At 53.3% G+C, this 19,588-nt stretch overlaps 1 protein-coding gene across 1 annotated transcript in view; it reads left to right on the top strand.

Moving 5' to 3' along the window:
- LOC116952187 (cadherin-13-like) overlaps positions 1–17,635 on the top strand; it is a 69,858-nt gene extending 52,223 nt beyond the window's left edge. Inside the window, exons 8-13 of the mRNA XM_032971317.2 lie at positions 2,389–2,571; positions 3,319–3,575; positions 4,500–4,642; positions 7,710–7,955; positions 11,697–11,915; positions 12,978–17,635. Coding sequence (XP_032827208.1) covers positions 2,389–2,571; positions 3,319–3,575; positions 4,500–4,642; positions 7,710–7,955; positions 11,697–11,915; positions 12,978–12,985 — 1,056 coding nt within the window. The 3' untranslated portion in view covers positions 12,986–17,635. The remainder of the gene's footprint in view (positions 1–2,388; positions 2,572–3,318; positions 3,576–4,499; positions 4,643–7,709; positions 7,956–11,696; positions 11,916–12,977) is intronic.
- Positions 17,636–19,588: the final 1,953 nt, after the last annotated feature.

Genomic DNA, 19,588 nt, shown 5'->3' with positions numbered 1-19,588 from the left:
TGCGATGCCCTCTTTAGTGAGGGCGAGTTCATACTCAAAACATTCATTGAATTAATGAATGTGTAACCCAACATCACGATCGCAAGTAAAATTCGATTTGTTTAGCCCGAAACTCGCCAGCTTTAAGGCGATTTCCAGGCGGGCTCTCCCCGCTCGGCACTTTTGGGCAGTTCCTGATCGAGGGATTCAGCGATTCAAAAATCCGTCCGCGGTGTGGGCCGGACGATCAGTCGATCAAACGGCGCGACCGCGTGCGCCGGGGTTCTTCATCGCGGGCCACCGTCGGCCCCTGGTGGCCTTGAGTGCGGCCCCCTGACAATGCACAAAGAGTGACAATACCACCCATCGTGTTGCTGTTGAAATGGCTTTCTCTCGAGTTACCTTCAACCGTCTTTCTCACAGCCTCCTTTACTTGCTCGTTGTTAACTGTTTTCCACCTTGCCATGCACAGCGCCCTGAGAACGATGGTTTAAGGGCGTTTTATGCATTATTACTATTATTATTAAACCCCAATGGTTTCAAACGCGTGGCGGCCCTCGCACACTGACATTTTGTCGGTGAAAGTGCCCCCCTGCCGGCTGAAAACGAGAGAAGACCGCTGCAGTGTGCAAATCACTACGCTGGCTGTGCTGCCACCGCCCGCTCGTTCCGCGGTGCGAGCCGCGGCATGAAACCTCACGCTCGCACGGTCCCCTGGTTGAGAGGAAACGTCCCTGGCTCCAACAGCAGTGACAGACTGAGACGAAAAGAATTGGCCCAGGCATTTGGAAACCCACCGGGCCCCAAATTCGGGCTATGAAGTTCGCTAAATGTTGCGATGTGGTGTTCCGTGGTGTTGGCCTTATTTTTTGCTGTGCGATCTCATTGGCCCATCTGGGCTGGATCCAAAAAACGAACGAGGAAGAATCTTTGGGGCTGCCAAATCTGGGGACTTAGAGCGTAAAGAAACAATGAAGTGTACACATTAGAGGTCATAAAATATTACTTTGCAATTTTCCCACATAGACCGCACCCCCCCCCCCTCCCCGCAACGGGCCACTTGCATTTGCCCTACAGACTGCTGCCCTACGGCCAGTTCAGACCTGCCCGTGAGCAGCTCCCCCCGTGCGAGGCAGCGCGGAAAGACCGGGCCCTCTTTGTAGATTACGGGTCTCTGTGGCCTTTAGCACTACGAGGTGGCATCACCTGCCGCCCGTCCTCACGCTATCCAGAGCGGCTGCTTGTGGCCCCCTTAGGGCTTTGCGGTTGTGCACTCCACCCTTGGTGATGCATGCCCACGCTCCAGTGCCTTGTGGATGCGAGGGTTGGTGGATCGCATCGATTCGCGCAACTCCAAAAGCTTCCAGGAGGTGACAGGTGGCCAGGAGATGGCAGCAGAGCTATATAGCTCTTTTTTTAGAAATGACCTGGCCAATGATAGCTCAACGAAGTGGCTTATGCCGAAATTTTTATCACCCAAATACTCTAAACGCACGTTGATTCCAAATGTCGACGGAAAAACCCGGAGGACCCGGAGATAAATCCACGTTACCACAGGGAGAAACACGCAAACGCCAAATATTACAGGCATCAGGGTCTTGGATCGAACTCAAGACCTCCTGTACAGCAGGCGAGGTAGTTAACATCTCACCACCGTGGTGCGGAAGGGATGGCAGGGCGGCACGGGGGCACTGATGACGGAGAGGGGCAGAGACGCAGCCGGCACGAGCCACCGAGGGCGCGGGGTACACGGGGCAGGCGGTGCCGAGGGGTCCGGAGTGGGGGGGGCTCGGGGGTCGGAGCGCCGAGCCGGCACCCCCCCCGAGATCCAGGGTTCGAATCCGCGGCTTGTCGAGTGTAACGAGTCGAGCGAGCTTGCTCCGCTCACCAATAACTGCACCAACAAACTCCCCATTAGATCCGGCTTTTAACTGAATTCACTTTGCTCGAGAATTAAACAACACTCGGGCTTCATTGGCCTGCTTTAGATGCTCGTTGCAGGGCAAAATCAAAGTGGCGATGAAAGAGAGCGAATGAACGTCAGATCGTAGTTGTCTTTAAGACATCGCCTTTAAGGGGGGGGCATTCTCCGACTCCGTGTGGTACACTGCTCACTACGGGAGTTTCTTCGTCTCACGACATCAATAAACGCCAAGAGTAATTGGAACACCGTTAAAAACAACTTCTTCAATGAACAACAACTCTCGATGGGATTGTTATCGTTTAATTATCACGCACGACCCGATCCTTTGTTCGCCACGACGCGCGACGCATGACGGCCTTCAACGGTGAGCGAGGACGCGGTGAGGACGCGGTGAGGACGCGGTGAGGACGCGGTGACCTGCGGTGACCCCCGCGCGCTTCCACCCCCCCCCTCTTCCCGTGACCCCTCCCCCCCCCCCCCCCCAGCACGCGGTGACGCTGCGCGAGGACGCGCGCGGCGTGTTCCTGAACCTCACGGTGGAGGACAAGGACGAGCCGGGCGGCCCCGCGTGGCGCGCCGTCTTCCACATCGCCCACGGCAACGACGCAGCCCTCTTCAACGTCAGCACCAACCCCAAGACCAACCAGGGCATGCTGGCCGCCGTCAAGGTGCCCCCCCCCCCCCCCCCGCGTGTCCCCCGCCACGCTCCAGCGTTCCCCCATGCCCAGGGAGGGGGTGGCGTGCCGCGCCGTGACGCGAGAGGGAGGGCAGCTCCCGAGCCTGTTGTGGGAATTCCACGTTCCTATGGTGGGACCGGTCCGTTCAGAGCGCAACAAATCAAGCTGGCGCCCTGTCCAAATGAACGTTGAGTTGGTGTCCGGGCCCTGTTTTATAGCCCTCAGCCAGTGGTGTAAATTCCACGTTGCTTTGGCGGGGTCAAGTCCATCGATCGGACTACTAATTCAAATCTGTAAACGACGAGAAAATCCGGGAACATAAACGCAGGCCGGACACAAATAGAGTTCACAACGCACACAGCCATGCAGCATTGCATGTACAGTGCTGTACTACAAAAACCCTCAGCCTTGTCCAGACCACCAGCGCAAAAAGAGCTGAAAGTATGGCAACCTTTGTCATTCATACTTTAGACCACAAACTCAAAAGGTTGAGGAAACGTGACCATCCCAACAGGGGAGGCAGTGAAACAAAGACGCGATTGTTGACCGGTTTTGTCCTCATCAGGACTCATCAGCACACTGCCGCCTATCAACATAGACAAAAATTCGCCGGCAGTTATCCCTCTGTATTCACTTCGAAGGCAATCGGCGTCCGCGCCAAACGGCGCCGACTCGCTCTCCTCTTGAAGGTGCGACCATCGCCGCGTCCGCCCCCCCCCACCCCACTCGCCCCCGCAGCCCCTGGACTTCGAGCGCTCGTCGGCGCACGAGTTGGTGATCGTGGCGGAGAACGAGGAGGCGCTGGCTGCGGGCGTGAAGGCCGGCCCCTCGTCCACGGCGACGGTGCGCGTGACGCTCACGGACGTGAACGAAGCGCCCGAGTTCGCGCCCTCGCCCGCGCTCGCCATCACGTGGCGCGAGAACGCCGCCCCGGGCACCACGCTGCTCAGCCTCAACGCCACCGACCCCGACCGCGCGCACAAGCAGACAGTGCGGTGAGTGCGTGTGCGTGCGTGCGCACACGCACTCACACTTGCACACGCACACACACGCACACACACGCACGCACACGCACGCACACTTGCACACACACGCACGCACACACGCACGCACACTGGCACACGCACGCACACACACGCACACGCACACACACGCACACACACGCACGCACACGCACGCACACGCACACACACGCACGCACACTTGCACACGCACGCACACACGCCAGGTACTCGTTTAAGGACGGATCGACCTCGGGAAGGCACAGCGCCGGTTTAAATATTCGTTGCCGGTGTTGGCCGTGGGCGAGGATCGACTTTGGGATCACCGGGTTCGTAGCGCAATGCAGCGCCAACCACCGCCCCCCCCCCCCCCCACTGCGTTAATACACACGCACAAAGACAAAGATCCCCCTTATAGCCTTAATTGACTGTTGGGGTAAGTGCTGTTAGCGGGCACCTGTGAAGGCCGATACAGCACACGTAGGGGTAGGTGCCCAACACCACGCCCAGCCGCCTTTGTCTCCCCAGTGGCGATGTTTACACACCGCGCCAGGTACTCATTTGAGGCTGAGTCGACCTAGGGGGAGGCCCAGGACCGGTTTAGATAATCGTCACCGGTGTTGGCCGTGGGCGGGAATCGACCTCGTGTCGCCGGGTTCGTGGTGCAGCGCGCTAACCGTTCCCCCACCATTCCCCGGGTAATCGACTAATGATTGCGTTCGGTATCCGTGCCACGTTCACAGCGCCGAGTTTTCGTGACCGAAGGGGGGTTGCGTGTCACGAGACGGGTGAAGTCGTCTGCAGTGGTTTCACAGCCCGGCCAAGCGGCTCAGCGTGCTCAGTGGGTGTGAGCGTGGGAGCTGGCGTGAGCCCCCCCCCCCCCCCCGTCCCCGTCCCCGCGTGTCCCCCCACCCTCAGGTACGCGGTGCTGTCGGACCCGGCAGGCTGGCTCAGCGTGGTGCCCACAACGGGACAGGTGCGCACGCTCAAGCGCCTCGACCGCGAGTCGCCCTTCGTCAACAACAGCCGCTACACGGCGGCGTTCACCGCCACCGACAACGGTACGCGCCGCACTCGCACGCGGGGACAAAGGTCCCCGCCGTTGTGACGAGCGCTGCGAGCAGCGAGTGGCGCCGATGAAGGCCGCGCTTTGTGTCCCCCGAGTGCCGATGTTTGGCACGTCGTACTCGTTGGGGGCCGAGTCGAGGTCAGGGGAAGCCCAGCGTCGCTTCGGATGCTCGACACCGTTACTGGGCGCGAGCGGGAATTTAACTCGGACTTCTGGGTTGGCGGTGCGCTGCGGCGCTGACCGCTGCGCCACCGCTCCCCACGCACGCGACGCGACACGTGGGAAGTGACAAGGCTGTCAAGCCAAAGCCCAGGCCTCCCCCTGTAAACACACGACGCCAGGTTGCCTATTGTATCACTATTATTATTATTATTGTTCATCGCGTTTTTGTTTGCATATATGTTGAACTTCTTTCGCACCGCACGTAGCCAACCGTGCTAATCGGAGGTGCGGGGGACGGACAACAAACTAATGACAAAAAGCACGAATTATTTACAAATAGCACGGAACGGTGTGTTGGGAAAGACATACTGGACAGGATGATTGATTTGCCGAGAACCTTGCCGAGAACTTAAAAACGGTAACGGCTGTCTCGATGAATCGCCACAGGCGGTCTCCATGAGCCCCTTTTGGTGGCGCTGGCTCCGAGCTCCAACGTGGCCGCTCCGAGCACCCCGAGCACTCGTCGTCCGTGCGTTGACCGCTCTCTCCCCATTTAAGAAAATTTGCTTTTTCACAGCCATCATAGCAACAAATACGTCACGAGATTTTAACTTCAGTTCGTTTCTCGGCCACGATTTTAACATTGTTGGTTCAGTTCTTAATCTAGCCATGATAAACCCCTGGTGGCATGGTGGCGCACGGATTCGCTCACTGCGTCCCGTACCCGGTGACCCGAGTTTGATTGCCATCCACAGCTTTTAACGTCAACGATGAGTGACACATATTCTTGGTTCTTTCGGTAAAGTCACGTAGAAGGGAAACAATAAAATAATAAAAATATAAAACAATACAATTCTCACGACGTTTCGACTGCAACACAAGCAATCATCATCAGGTGTGAAAACCACAGCAACATTTTTTTTTAAAGTGGCGGTTTTTTAACGTTAGCACCACGGAGAGCGATTTGGCAGTTATTCAGATGGACGAGTCCATTTATGTTCGGAAAAGAGGAGGGGGGAGACGAAATTAATGGATGCGGTCTGAAAGCCACCGTAAGCATGAACGATCAATTAAGACCTGAAATGGTTGATCAAATCCTTCCAATTATTGCTATATGTGGATAGCCTCATGAACGAATCTCTTATGGTAGCCAGATGGCTTGCAAAGAATCTCTGTCTTGGAGAAGTCAATGTCATGTGAGCCTACTGAATTATAACAGTGATCTGCCACGGCCGAGGTGTTGGTCCTACCGTGTTTAAGGTCTGCTTTGTGTTCACGAATGCGGTCCGAGACATGTCGTTTGGATGTGATTCCGGACATACAGTACCCTGGCGTCGACAAACTAAGTTGCCTCTGTGGTAGTAGTTACATTGGAGAAACCAAACGCCATGTCTCGGAGCGCATTCGTGAACACAAAGCAGACCTTAAACACGGTAGGACCAACACCTCGGCCGTGGCAGATCACTGTTATAATTCAGTAGGCTCACATGACATTGACTTATCCAAGACAGAGGTTCTTTGCAAGCCATCTGGCTACCATAAGAGATTCGTTCATGAGGCTATCCACATATAGCAATAATTGGAAGGATTCGATAAACCATTTCGGGTCTTAATTGATCGTTCATGCTTACGGTGGCTTTCAGACCGCATCCATTAATTTCGTCTCCCCCCTCCTCTTTTCCGAACATAAATGGACTCGTCCATCTGAATAACTGCCAAATCGCTCTCCATGGTGCTAACGCTAAAAAAACGCGACTGTTTTTCAAATTTTCTTGCTGTGGTTTTCACACCTGATGATGATTGCTTGTGTTGCAGTCGAAACGTCGTGAGAATTTTATTGTTTTATATTTTTATTATTTTATTGTTTCCCTTATACGTGACTTTACCGAAAGAACCAAGCATATGAATCCCTGCAGTCACGAAAGCTTTAAATCAAGATGAGTGACACCTCAACCGGGCCTACCCCTCCCCCCGACTTCACCAAAAAGCACTGACCAGAGTAGTGAAACATAGCCCAGCAACCACCATTAATTGGTCTGGCATAGTGGAAGCCTTCCATCAGTGGATGAGCGAAGGGCCGTACAATACGAGCCCCCTGTGCCACAGGCTACAGATCTCCATACACCTTAAGCTGAGTTTGTGTGCGGTCAGAAATCCATGATTTGCCATCTTTATTTTCACAAGTTCAAATTTCCCAGCGTGGAAGAGGGCCCATGGGCCCACCGTGGGATCACGGCCTAGGAGCTCCCTCGCCCACAGCCGAGTCCTCGTCACACGAAGAGTTCTTCTTCGTCAACGGCCCTTTTTCAATCCGATGCTGGATGAACGTGCCACCCACGGCGTGCGCATCGCGCATATCGCAGCGCTTATTTATCTCGGAGTCCGCGAGTCTCAGGGCCGTTGGCTCAGTCGTGGCTCGGCTGTGGATCGGCTCAGCCAGGCCCCGAGCCGCTTGGTCGCTTTCAACGATGCTCCAGCTGCTCGGTCACGGCCAGCTCAGGCTCGGCTCTCGGCAATCCCCAGTGTGGCCAAGGCCTCGCCCAGAGCCTGCTCGAGTTGAGGGTGTGGAATGTTAACCACCTCACCTGGTAAACAGGAGGTCGTGGGTTCGATCCCAACCATGACGATGCCTACTGCATATTTGGAGTTTGTGTGTCTCGCGTGGATTATCCTCCAGGGCATCCGGTTTTTCCCACCACATTTAGAATCAACATTCGGTTAGAGTAATTGGCTGCGATATATTTCCTCGTGATAAGCCACTTCGTCGAGTCTGCGGCCAGGTCGCTTCTGAAAAAGAGCCACGTAGCTCAGTGGGCCTTACCTGGTGTAATAAAAAATAGTTTAGTTTAAGTTAAGCGCGCGGTTTTGAGCCTCAGAGCGTTTGATGGCGGGTGCAGGAGTCCCGCCGGCGACAGGCACGGCGACACTGGTGATCACGCTGCTGGACGAGAACGACAACGCGCCGCACGTGATGCCGGCCGACCTGCGCGTGTGCGCGGGGCCGCGCAACGCCTCGTCCCCGCCGCTCGGCATGCTCTGGGCCCGGGACCTTGACCTGGCGCCCAACGGCGAGCCCTTCCTCATCGCGCTGCCCAAGTCGCCCATGGGGCTCGACAAGACCTGGAGGCTCACCAAGGTCAACGGTGAGCGACCTACGTTTTAGAATTCTTCAGATTTGAAGATCGTAAAATGCAACGATGGTTCTCACGTTCATTTAATTTGCTCTATCAAACGAAAAAATGCAATCTTATATTTTGAACGGTTTCTGAATGGCACGCACAAACATCTTTATGGAGAAATTGAAATCGAGATTTGGGGGCCTTAAAATGAAAAATCTCGGATTTTCATAAATTCCCTGTTGTTTGTGTCCTAAAAGATGTACCAAATTGCAGCTTTATACCTTGTCGGGAAGTACCCCAGAGGGTTTGTGAGACGTACATGAATACAGGTTAAGGATTTTTTTTATTTAGATCAAATATTTCTGTAATGTAATTTACTTCTGTAAACGATTATTTCATTTTTAAAAACAGAACTTACTTAAGGTAGAAAAAACCCCACACGTGAATAAACAGCATCTATTGATAAAACAGCACTCATTCACTGAAGACGCAATAGGACATCTGTGAAAAAGAGCTTCATAGCTCATCGGATTTCTCCAGGATATAACAAAGATTCTGATTCTGAATTACCGGTGGATGCTGCTTGTCTCACAAATGACCATACAGGCAATGGGTGACTACTGGGCTAGTAACTACACCACACAGGCAATGGGTGACTACTGGGCTAGCCACTATACCACACAGGCAATGGGTGACTACTGGGCTAGCCACTACACCACACAGGCAATGGGTGACTACTGGGCTAGTAACTACACCACCCAGGCAATGGGTGACTACTGGGCTAGTAACTACAACACACAGGCAATGGGTGACTACTGGGCTAGTAACTACACCACCCAGGCAATGGGTGACTACTGGGCTAGTAACTACACCACACAGGCAATGGGTGACTACTGGGCTAGTAACTATACCACACACGCAATGGGTGACTACTGGGCTAGTAACTACACCACACAGACAATGGGTGACTACTGGGCTAGTAACTACACCACACAGGCAATGGGTGACTACTGGGCTAGTAACTACACCACTCAGGCAATGGGTGACTACTGGGCTAGCCACTACACCACACAGGCAATGGGTGACTATTGGGCTAACCACTACACCACACAGGCATTGGGTGACTACTGGGCTAGTAACTACACCACACAGGCATTGGGTGACTACTGGGCTAGCCACTACACCACAAAGGCAATGTGTGACTACTGGGCTAGTAACTACACCACACAGGCAATGGGTGACTACTGGGCTAGTAACTATACCACACAGGCAATGGGTGACTACTGGGCCAGCCACTACACCACGCAGGCAATGGGTGACTACTGGGCTAGTAACTACACCACACAGGCAATGGGTGACTACTGGGCTAGCCACTATACCACACAGGCAATGGGTGACTACTGGGCTAGCCACTACACCACACAGGCAATGGGTGACTACTGGGCTAGTAACTACACCACCCAGGCAATGGGTGACTACTGGGCTAGTAACTACAACACACAGGCAATGGGTGACTACTGGGCTAGTAACTACACCACCCAGGCAATGGGTGACTACTGGGCTAGTAACTACACCACACAGGCAATGGGTGACTACTGGGCTAGTAACTATACCACACACGCAATGGGTGACTACTGGGCTAGTAACTACACCACACAGACAATGGGTGACTACTGGGCTAGTAACTACACCACACAGGCAATGGGTGACTACTGGGCTAGTAACTACACCACTCAGGCAATGGGTGACTACTGGGCTAGCCACTACACCACACAGGCAATGGGTGACTATTGGGCTAACCACTACACCACACAGGCATTGGGTGACTACTGGGCTAGTAACTACACCACACAGGCATTGGGTGACTACTGGGCTAGCCACTACACCACAAAGGCAATGTGTGACTACTGGGCTAGTAACTACACCACACAGGCAATGGGTGACTACTGGGCTAGTAACTATACCACACAGGCAATGGGTGACTACTGGGCCAGCCACTACACCACGCAGGCAATGGGTGACTACTGGGCTAGTAACTACAACACACAGGCAATGGGTGACTACTGGGCTAGTCACTATACCACACAGGCAATGGGTGACTACTGGGTTAGTAACTACACCACACAGGCAATGGGTGACTACTGGGCTAGCCACTATACCACCCAGGCAATGGGTGACTACTGGGCTAGTAACTACACCACACAGGCAATGGGTGACTACTCGGCTAGTAACGATACCACACAGGCAATGGGTGACTACTGGGCTAGCCACTACACCACCCAGGCAATGGGTGACTACTGGGCTAACCACTACACCACACAGGCAATGGGTGACTACTGGGCTAGCCACTACACCACACAGGCAATGTGTGACTACTGGGCTAGTAACTACACCACACAGGCAATGGGTGACTACTGGGCTAGTAACTATACCACACAGGCAATGGGTGACTACTGGGCCAGCCACTACACCACGCAGGCAATGGGTGACTACTGGGCTAGTAACTACAACACACAGGCAATGGGTGACTACTGGGCTAGTCACTATACCACACAGGCAATGGGTGACTACTGGGTTAGTAACTACACCACACAGGCAATGGGTGACTACTGGGCTAGCCACTATACCACCCAGGCAATGGGTGACTACTGGGCTAGTAACTACACCACACAGGCAATGGGTGACTACTCGGCTAGTAACGATACCACACAGGCAATGGGTGACTACTGGGCTAGCCACTACACCACCCAGGCAATGGGTGACTACTGGGCTAGCCACTACACCACACAGGCAATGGGTGACTACTGGGCTAGCCACTACACCACACAGGCATTGGGTGACTCCTGGGCTAGTAACTACACCACACAGGCAATGGGTGACTACTGGGCTAGCCACTATACCACCCAGGCAATGGGTGACTACTGGGTTAGTAACTACACCACACAGACAATGGGTGACTACTGGGCTAGTAACTACACCACTCAGGCATTGGGTGACTACTGGGCTAGCCACTACACCACAAAGGCAATGGGTGACTACTGGGATAATAACTATACCACACAGGCAATGGGTGACTACTGGGCTAGTAACTATACCACACAGGCAATGGGTGACTACTGGGCTAGCCACTGCACCACACAGGCAATGGGTGACTACTGGGTTAGTAACTACACCACACAGACAATGGGTGACTACTGGGCTAGCCACTACACCACCCAGGCAATGGGTGACTACTGGGCTAACCACTACACCACACAGGCAATGGGTGGCTACTGGGCTAACCACTACACCACACAGGCATTGGGTGACTACTGGGCTAGTAACTACACCACACAGGCAATGGGTGACTACTGGGCTAGCCACTACACCACACAGGCAATGGGTGACTACTGGGCTAGTAACTACACCACACAGGCAATGGGTGACTACTGGGCTAGTAACTACACCACACAGGCAATGGGTGACTACTGGGCTAGCCACTATACCACGCAGGCAATGGGTGACTACTGGGCTAGTAACTATACCACACAGGCAATGGGTGACTACTGGGCTAGCCACTACACCACGCAGGCAATGGGTGACTACTGGGCTAGCCACTACACCACGCAGGCAATGGGTGACTACTGGGCTAGTAACTACACCACACAGGCAATGGGTGACTACTGGGCTAGTAACTACAACACACAGGCAATGGGTCACCACTGGGCTAACGCTGGATTGCGTCTTCTCCGCCCATTCCCCTACCCCAACGGGGGCGCGCGGCAGGCACGCACACCGAGGTGCGGCTCCTGCAGACGCTCAAGAAGGGCCGCCACCTCCTGCCCGTGGTGGCCTCGGACTCGGGAAATCCGCCCCAGAACAACCACACCAACGTGCCGGTGCTGGTGTGCCTGTGCCCTAAGGGCAAGATGGAGTGCGGGGCGGTGGGGCTGGCGCCCCTCAGCGTCCTGGCGCTGCTCGCCATCGGGCTCCTGTCGACCTGGGGTGGGTGAAGGCGCCCCGGTGTGGCCCAAAAGTCTCGCGCGGTCCCAACCCTCCGCTCTGTGGGGTGGGTGGGTGGGGGGTATGCGGCAGCGGTAAGCGACGCATAGGGGCCCAGTCGGCCACGAGAGGGCCCCGAATCAACAGATAAACAAAAAAAACAAACAAAAGAAATATGTTTTATTTATTTAAATATATTCCAACAATGAACCATACATTTTTACAAATATAGCGGCGCTGCTGCTGGTGTTTGTTGCTGGAGACCAGGACTTTTTTTGCTGACGTGCAGCATGAAAGCACGACGCGTGACAACTTAATTGTGAGTATCGTCCCGCTGAATCCTTTCACGAACACCGTCACCGTGAGGCCGTCTTCTTCTCAACCCAATACACGGTGCAGCTACTTAAACTAATATACAGGTGTGGCCCTACGTATTATTGCTATACGGGTAAAAAAAAAAAAACATCCGTAGCTATTTCAGTAAAAATTGAGTCGTGAGAAAGGAAGGGGGCCCACAATCGTGGATCTTGCATAGCTCATCCTCCCACCCTACATCGTTGTGCCGCTGCTTCGCGGTCACCGCTTCTGCTCTTTGTCGTTGTCGTCGTTGTCATCGTTTCTATCGCGGCGAGTGGGCACAGGCCCAACGGACGTGAACCGCGTGCCCGATTGCCACGTCACTGGATGTCACATTAAAGCTTTCTTTCGCTTTTGTTACGTCGGCCGCCGTGCTGTGGTTTCATCCGGAGTTGACACAATTCAGCGAAACCAATGAATAAATATTTGGCAATTATCGGTGAGGGTTACCAAACTCGCCATACTCGAAAGGTTCGTGTTGGTCACGGGCGGCGGCTCGGATCTGAACCCAGGGAGCTCAGCGGTGTTCCACCCTTGCACCCCTCCCCACGATCCACCCGGCCTCGACGTACGCCGTGCCCCAAAAACCTGACGGCTAAAACCAAGCAAGAGCTTGCGGGGTCGTTGGGTCACCGCCACTCAATGGCGTTGTGACGTTTTGTGACGTCGCTGCCCCTGCCATTGTTGTCCTCGTCGTTGTGTTCGCAGGGCCGTGAGCGCACCTCTCCCTGGCAGCCTGCTCGCTCGCTCGCTCGCACGCACACGGAGCCACCGACATTTACTCTCCCTGGGGCGTCCGTTATAAGAAGGAAGACCAACCTCGCTCTGCATGAAAACGCCGGCCGACTTACTGTGTGTGCGGAGGAAGGTTTGTGCGTGCGCGGCGCGCCCAGCGCGTGTGATTTCTGCCGAGGTAGCGCGTATTTGATTAACTCGTTGGTAACGGGGTACCTTGTGCCATTTATATCCTCGTTTGAATGTGCATTGGCATTTGCTAGTCGAAATTAAATCTCTACTGTACTCATTAATACGTGTTGTCTGTTAAAAACTAGGGCTTTGGTCTCTGTGTTTACGGATAGATTTTTCTGTCTCTATTTAGCCGTGCTTATCTCAGGCTCGTGTGGCACCGATCACGTAATCAAAGCTTTGCATCCCCTGCGCATTCGTCACCGAAACGTGTGCAGGCCCCGGGAAAAGCGCCCCGCCGCCACGTACGCGGCGGCCACGCAGCGTTACGGGGGAAAGGCCCACGGCCCCTGACCAGCCGAGCAGAGTGAACCCCCCTAGCCTGCTCCATAGCCTGGCTCAGGCCTCGCTGTCAACAGGGAATGCGCTTCTGAATATCGTGCTTGGGGACAATTGTGGCAGCGAGGCATCAGGACTGCACAGCACCGACGATCTTTAATGCGGATGCTTATAGTTGTTGTACTATCTTAACATTTAAAATTGCCGTATTCCCAGCTGGGATGGGCACGTGTGGGCATACACGCTCTCTGGATCAGCGGTGTTTTAGGACGTTCTCCCGTAATGCTGTCGCTTTATAGGCTTCGCTACGAAGGGGGCCCACAATCGTGATGAGCGAGGTGCCGCAGGGCAATGAGGAAATGCGACGATGTATCGTAGATGTGGCCGAGCGTCGTTTCCGGCATTGCTTTTGTTTTTGTAAGATGTCAAACTTGGAGCTGTCTGTTTCATGCGCAGTCTGGTGTCGTGCGGATGAACGATTCGGGGTTAGGAAATTAAAGAGATGCATTTATTTAGAGCAACACATCATAACATGCTTATGAATTCATTGGGATGGCAACTGGAAGGAAATGGCATTGATGAAGAGGAAGAGAGGGGGGGTAATAATAATTCAAATTTATAATGTGCATTCCATCATAGGATCCCAATGCGCCTAATGGGAGAGTGGACAACCATGGAGTCAACGCCTCAGAGCGTTCTGTCTGCATGAGCGACTTGGAAGCATATTTCAATTGCTGGCACCTGGATTTCAAACGTTTGATTTCTATGGAAAAACAAACCCCCACATCCTCCAGGGTCGGTTGTGCAGCCACGAATGTAGCGTCCAGCAGCATGGACGAGGAAATCTCACTTCCAAACGCCGATGTGGACAGAGCGACGCCAGGGAGGCCACTTATGCGTTGTCGACGCGCGAGGGGTTCGTCACGTGCGTCGCACGAACCGCTCCCGGCGGGTTTAAACAATTGCTAGATTGAGGCCACAAGGCCGAGGTGTTTTGTCAGGATAATCGTTAAGCGACGCCATAACTCGTTCTCGTACGCTTGGGTGCAAGTCCAGTGCCCAGGTGTGTTATTCGTCACGGCTCCGACGTGTTCTCCCCCGACACCTGCGAGGCGTCTGCGGTTGCCGCGGGGTGCACGCTCGATTGCCGCAGCCACGCACTCTACCATTGACGCCGATTTCCAGACTCCCAAACGTAGCCTCGACACCCATTTCTTCGGTACGGCAGCCGCTCTTTGCCGCCCACCGAAGGTCAAGCGACGTTACCGTTTCCCCGTAGACTTTCACCAAGGTTGGTAATGCGCGTCCTGCGACGTGATGCCGATTTTAAAGCTGTTGTAAATTTACTTTAAAATATATTTAGCACGCGATCACATCCTTTGCCCTCGTTTGTAGGCTCGCGGAGGCAAATGCTGTCTGGAGTAGGCCTCATTGAGAGCGCGCACCATTGTGAAGGCCGCGTCTTTAGCGTCTTTTTCGACACGGTGTCTGACGTTGAGCTTCTTAACTTCAGTTTCTGAAGGGGCCCACAGAGCACGCGGAGCGTACGCGTCAGACATCGCGCTGAGCGACGCAAAGTACAAACCGGAACACACATTGGAGTGTGCGTAGCAGTTTGATACAAATGCCTCAGCGCTGCGTGCCAGAGAACATGCTTCCCGCTGCAAGTGTAGCTGGTGTGCATCCAGGTGTTCTGAAGCTTGTATGTGTGCAATTGTGTTGAGCAAAGCGCAAATGTTCTGTTCATCTTTTTGTGTTGTTTGTGTATATTCTGAAGCCTAGACGAAAACCAGTTTGAGTTTTTTAAAATAAAAATGCCTTTGGATGATTATTACAGAAAGATAGTGTGCACGCGTCAAGAACAGATTGGCGTTGAGCCGTTGGAGTGGGATCCCCTTGTGACGTCACGCTCACCGCGTGGATCTTTGGTGGAATGGCTTAAAATGGCCCGCGGAATCGGATCTTTACACACCCTGCGTCACACTGCCGCTACTCGTAACAGAAAAAAAAAGGCAACGCGCTCGCGGTGAACGGCCGTGGCCTCCGCAGCACACACAGAGAGAGGCCAGACGTGGAGATCGCTCCGCCTCTCGCCTCTCTGTGTGCTGTGCACCAGCGACAATGTATACTTTTAAAGATTATTATTTTACATTTTTCTCTTTTTAAGGCCACGGTGTTTCTTGACTAATGCGTTGCGTCGTTTTATTATTTGCGCGTGTGCACCACTGCCAACGCAGCAGCATCAGCAGCAGCAGCGTCACCAGATATAATGTGGCCACGACTGCACGCACCAGCATTGAGCTTCCAGAGCTTGTGCTGAAGCAGTGCCGAAAGACCCACCACATTACTATTGATCCATGCGTCCTTCAGAAAACTAAACGATCCACGGACCGGGATTCATGCAATGTTTACCATTGCCAAATAATTACAGGAGTGAATTTTGTAAGTCGGCTGTGGAAACCGCCCCAACAAGCCGTATCGCATACGCGACAGCACAAGTTCCCACGAGAGGTTTGGTGATTTAAAAAACCGCCATCAAACCATGCAATGCTGGTGGCAGTTGCTTCTGCCAGGGGCTTTGGAAGCGATTGCTCGATCGACCTGTGATGCCTACGATGTTGTTTCTGTTTGTCTATCATGGTGCACAGGGTGACCCAAATTGTCAACAAACAACACCTGTCAACGCATTATATTTCATAAGAGATACGGCTGGAGATGGAGATACGTTTTTTTTCTTCAATTGGATAAATATTGCAAGAAGTAAGCGACAAAATAAAGAACGTGCGTGGTGTTGGTTAACGAACTCGCCGCCCGCGGTGTGAAAGTGTCACGGGCGCGAGGTCTTGTCGTCGCCACGGCGGGCGCCACTCCAACGGAACAAAGCGGCGCGTCGATTCCATTTCATTTTACATAACCGGCGACGGTGATCACCAAGAACGTCCTCACTTAGGAGACTGGCCTGCCAGCTTGTTGCATTGTGTGTGTTTTTTTTTTACTTATATACTACACAGTGCAGGATTAAATGAAGGCAAATTCTCGACTGAGCGGAGTGCTTCGCGTGCTCAGTGGTGTCACAGCCGAAGAGCTCGTTCGCTCATAGACACTGCACCCCATCGATCCGTGGACGCTGCTGGTTGTGGGGGTCAGCGGCTATTAATGTCCGTCACAACACGGCCATGGCCAAGGTCAAGCGAGAATCGCGTCTCGTTGGCAGCCTCGATGTCACGAGTTGGCCGCTCACGGGTCCCGCCTTGTGCCCTGGCTCACCGCTCCGTGCCACGACCTCAAAGGGGGAAGGATGGCCCTCGCAAAAGGACGGCCCCCGCAGAGCGGGCGCCCGTTCGTGTTGCAGGGATGTCGCCCGCTTGTGCGTGTCTTTGGCCCGCCCTGCGAGGCTGCGCTGCAAAGTGCGGCAGCCCTGCCGGGCCGGCGGTGGAAATTTTGCTACGCAGCACGACCACTGTCGATTCCCCACAGTGTGTTTTAAGTTTGGTTGTCCTTCCCCCGCACCACCGATGAGCCACGGTTGGCTACGTACGGTGCGAGAGAAGTTCAACGTACAGGTGCGCGCAATGTGGCGCTCGCGTTCTCAACCTTGGCGGGATAGCGGGGCGAGTCGACCCCAGATTTAGCATTGAAACTCGCAGCTTTGCGATCGCGAAGGCGTTCGCTCTAACCGCAGTGCAAAACCCGGCCGGAGTTTGCCATTCCACATTACCGCGAACGCTCTACAATTGACTCCCGAGTACGTGGACCTATGTGTTTTTTTGCCGTCTGATAGAAGCGTGCAGTCCCGCGAGAGTGTCAGCGGGAGGGCCTGTGCGGTGAGGTCACAGCAGAGCCGCTGAAGGTCCGAAGGGGGCAGCACCCCCCACGTGGCCGCGCGGAGCCGCTCGCGACGACGTCCAGGCTGAAGCGCCACGGCCCGCGGCTCGGCGTGACGGGGCCGTGGCGTCGCGAAGACCCCTCGGTGCTCCTCCCGTGCACAGAGCTCGCTACCCCCCTTGCTGGCCTGAACGCAAAAGTGAAATTACACGGCTATATGAAGTGCATTGTTAAAAAAATAAAGCCACAAGGTTTGGGTGCTGAAATGTCCAATAAACTAAAAAAAATTGCCTTTACTTGAAATGACTGTGGAATTTGAATGGCATTTAATTGTGCATACACCCATTCCGATTCAGTGTCCTCCGTGCAAGCGTGTACCGGTCCGCTTGGATGAGACACTTGGAATGCCAAGCCACTGTGCTGACACACGGCAGCCTCCGTCTACATCGGAAGACATCTTAGGGATGTAGGCGTCCACTCCACACAGCGTACTTCGACAACGCCCCACGCGCTGTGGGGGCATGACTCTGTACATGTGCACAATATAACGTGCCACGCGCAGTGTATTATTATTATTGGAATGCACGTTATTTTTTAACGCAATTTATACACTTTTTTCTTTTCTTTTACCAGGTAAGGCCAACTGAGCTTTATAGTTTTTTTTTCTCAGAAGCGACCTGGCCACAAATGATAGCTCAACAAAGTGGCTTATAACGTGGACATTTATTGCAGCCAAAACTCTTAAACGCATTTTTCTAAATGTAGAGGGAAACCCCGGAGGACCTGGACAAAAATCCACGCGACTCCAGGGAGAGAGACATGCAAACTCTAAATATACAGGCGTCAGGGTCGGGATCGAAGCCACGACCTATATACTGGGTGGGTGAGGTAGTTAACATCTCACCACCGCGGCACCCGCAAAGCGTGTGATATAATGAAACTTCTGTTAAAGCCCTGCGACTCGGTGGGCATTATAGAGTTCTGTACCGCGACATGCCTGAGATTGAGGGGTATCCAATCCATAGAGAAGTATTTTTTCGGTTCAATAGAAATTTAGAATGCTCAATCGGTTAGATTAGGATATAATTTAAATTGTGAGAACTCCGTGGAAACGAGACGAGACAACATCTTGATTTCTATTTTGGGGATCTTACATTTTTAGGTGGACGAGCCCATTACTTGCAATCAGTGGCCCAGTAGCGGAGCCATCTTACACTGACCTACAGGCCTCCCGTGTAATCATTGTACCGTTGACAATCAAGTTATGTATTCTTGGTTCTTTCGGTAAAGTCACGTACAAGGGAAACAATGAAATAATAAAAAAAATATTGTTTCCCTTCTACGTGACTTTACCGAAAGAACCAAGAATATGAATCCCTGCAGTCACGAAAGCTTTAAATCAAAATCTTGTTATGGTTTGGGGTCATAATTTGACACCAGCATTCGCCTACTTTGTAACGTCATTGTCCACTTCGCGGTGGACACCGACGGTGCCGGATTGTCCACGTAACAAAAGTATCTACAAATGCTATGGGCCCCATGCCTAATGCTTTCACGCTATCAATTTTCGTTCAGTGATTCTGCACTTGCTCTATTACTATAGTACTATACCGCCTTCAACTTTTATGAACGACTGGGTGTTTAAGGTTAGCGATTTGTCGTATTTTCCGTCTGTATAGCAAATGAAAAAATACATTTACTTTACTATGCAAGTTAAACATTTGTGTTTTCATATTCTTTTTTATTTAGGGCCCCTTTATAACATATGCTCCAGGCCCCACACTAGCTTAATCCGTCACTGGACACCGCGCTTTCTTGGGCCGTGGAAAATATCGAACCGTCGTGTCTGGGCCCTGAGCACCCCAGCACGCCGCCGTGACGCCAGGAAGCTCCAATTCGGTGGTGTGAACGCGTGAGCGGAGAGCGAGACGTGTGATCGATCGCGCTCACTAAACGAAAGCCTAAAAAACCGTGCGTGTCATTGCAAGCCCCTGGTGGTCTTTATGAGTATGGCCCCCGACAATACACAGAGTGACCCCCCCCCCCCCCCCATAATCGTGCTGCTGTCAAACCCAACAATGGTTTCAAATCTGTAGCGGCCCTCACACTGATGTATTATTATCGGCAAAAGTGGCCCCCCTTGGAAAATGAGTGAAGAACACCGCTCTGTGTGAACCCAGCCTCGGTGTCGCCCAAGGAACGGAACGCGGCCGAGAGGAGATGGAGCGATGAAATCGTTTCCGTGTACA

Source organism: Petromyzon marinus, chromosome 45 (assembly GCF_048934315.1).
Source record: "Petromyzon marinus isolate PM22_M1 ecotype Great Lakes invasive population chromosome 45, UKy_Petmar_22M1.pri1.0, whole genome shotgun sequence".
Classification (NCBI taxonomy): Eukaryota; Metazoa; Chordata; class Hyperoartia; order Petromyzontiformes; family Petromyzontidae; genus Petromyzon; species Petromyzon marinus.
Note: the sequence above shows the minus strand (reverse complement) of the source record. Positions and strands in the feature narration are given on the sequence as shown.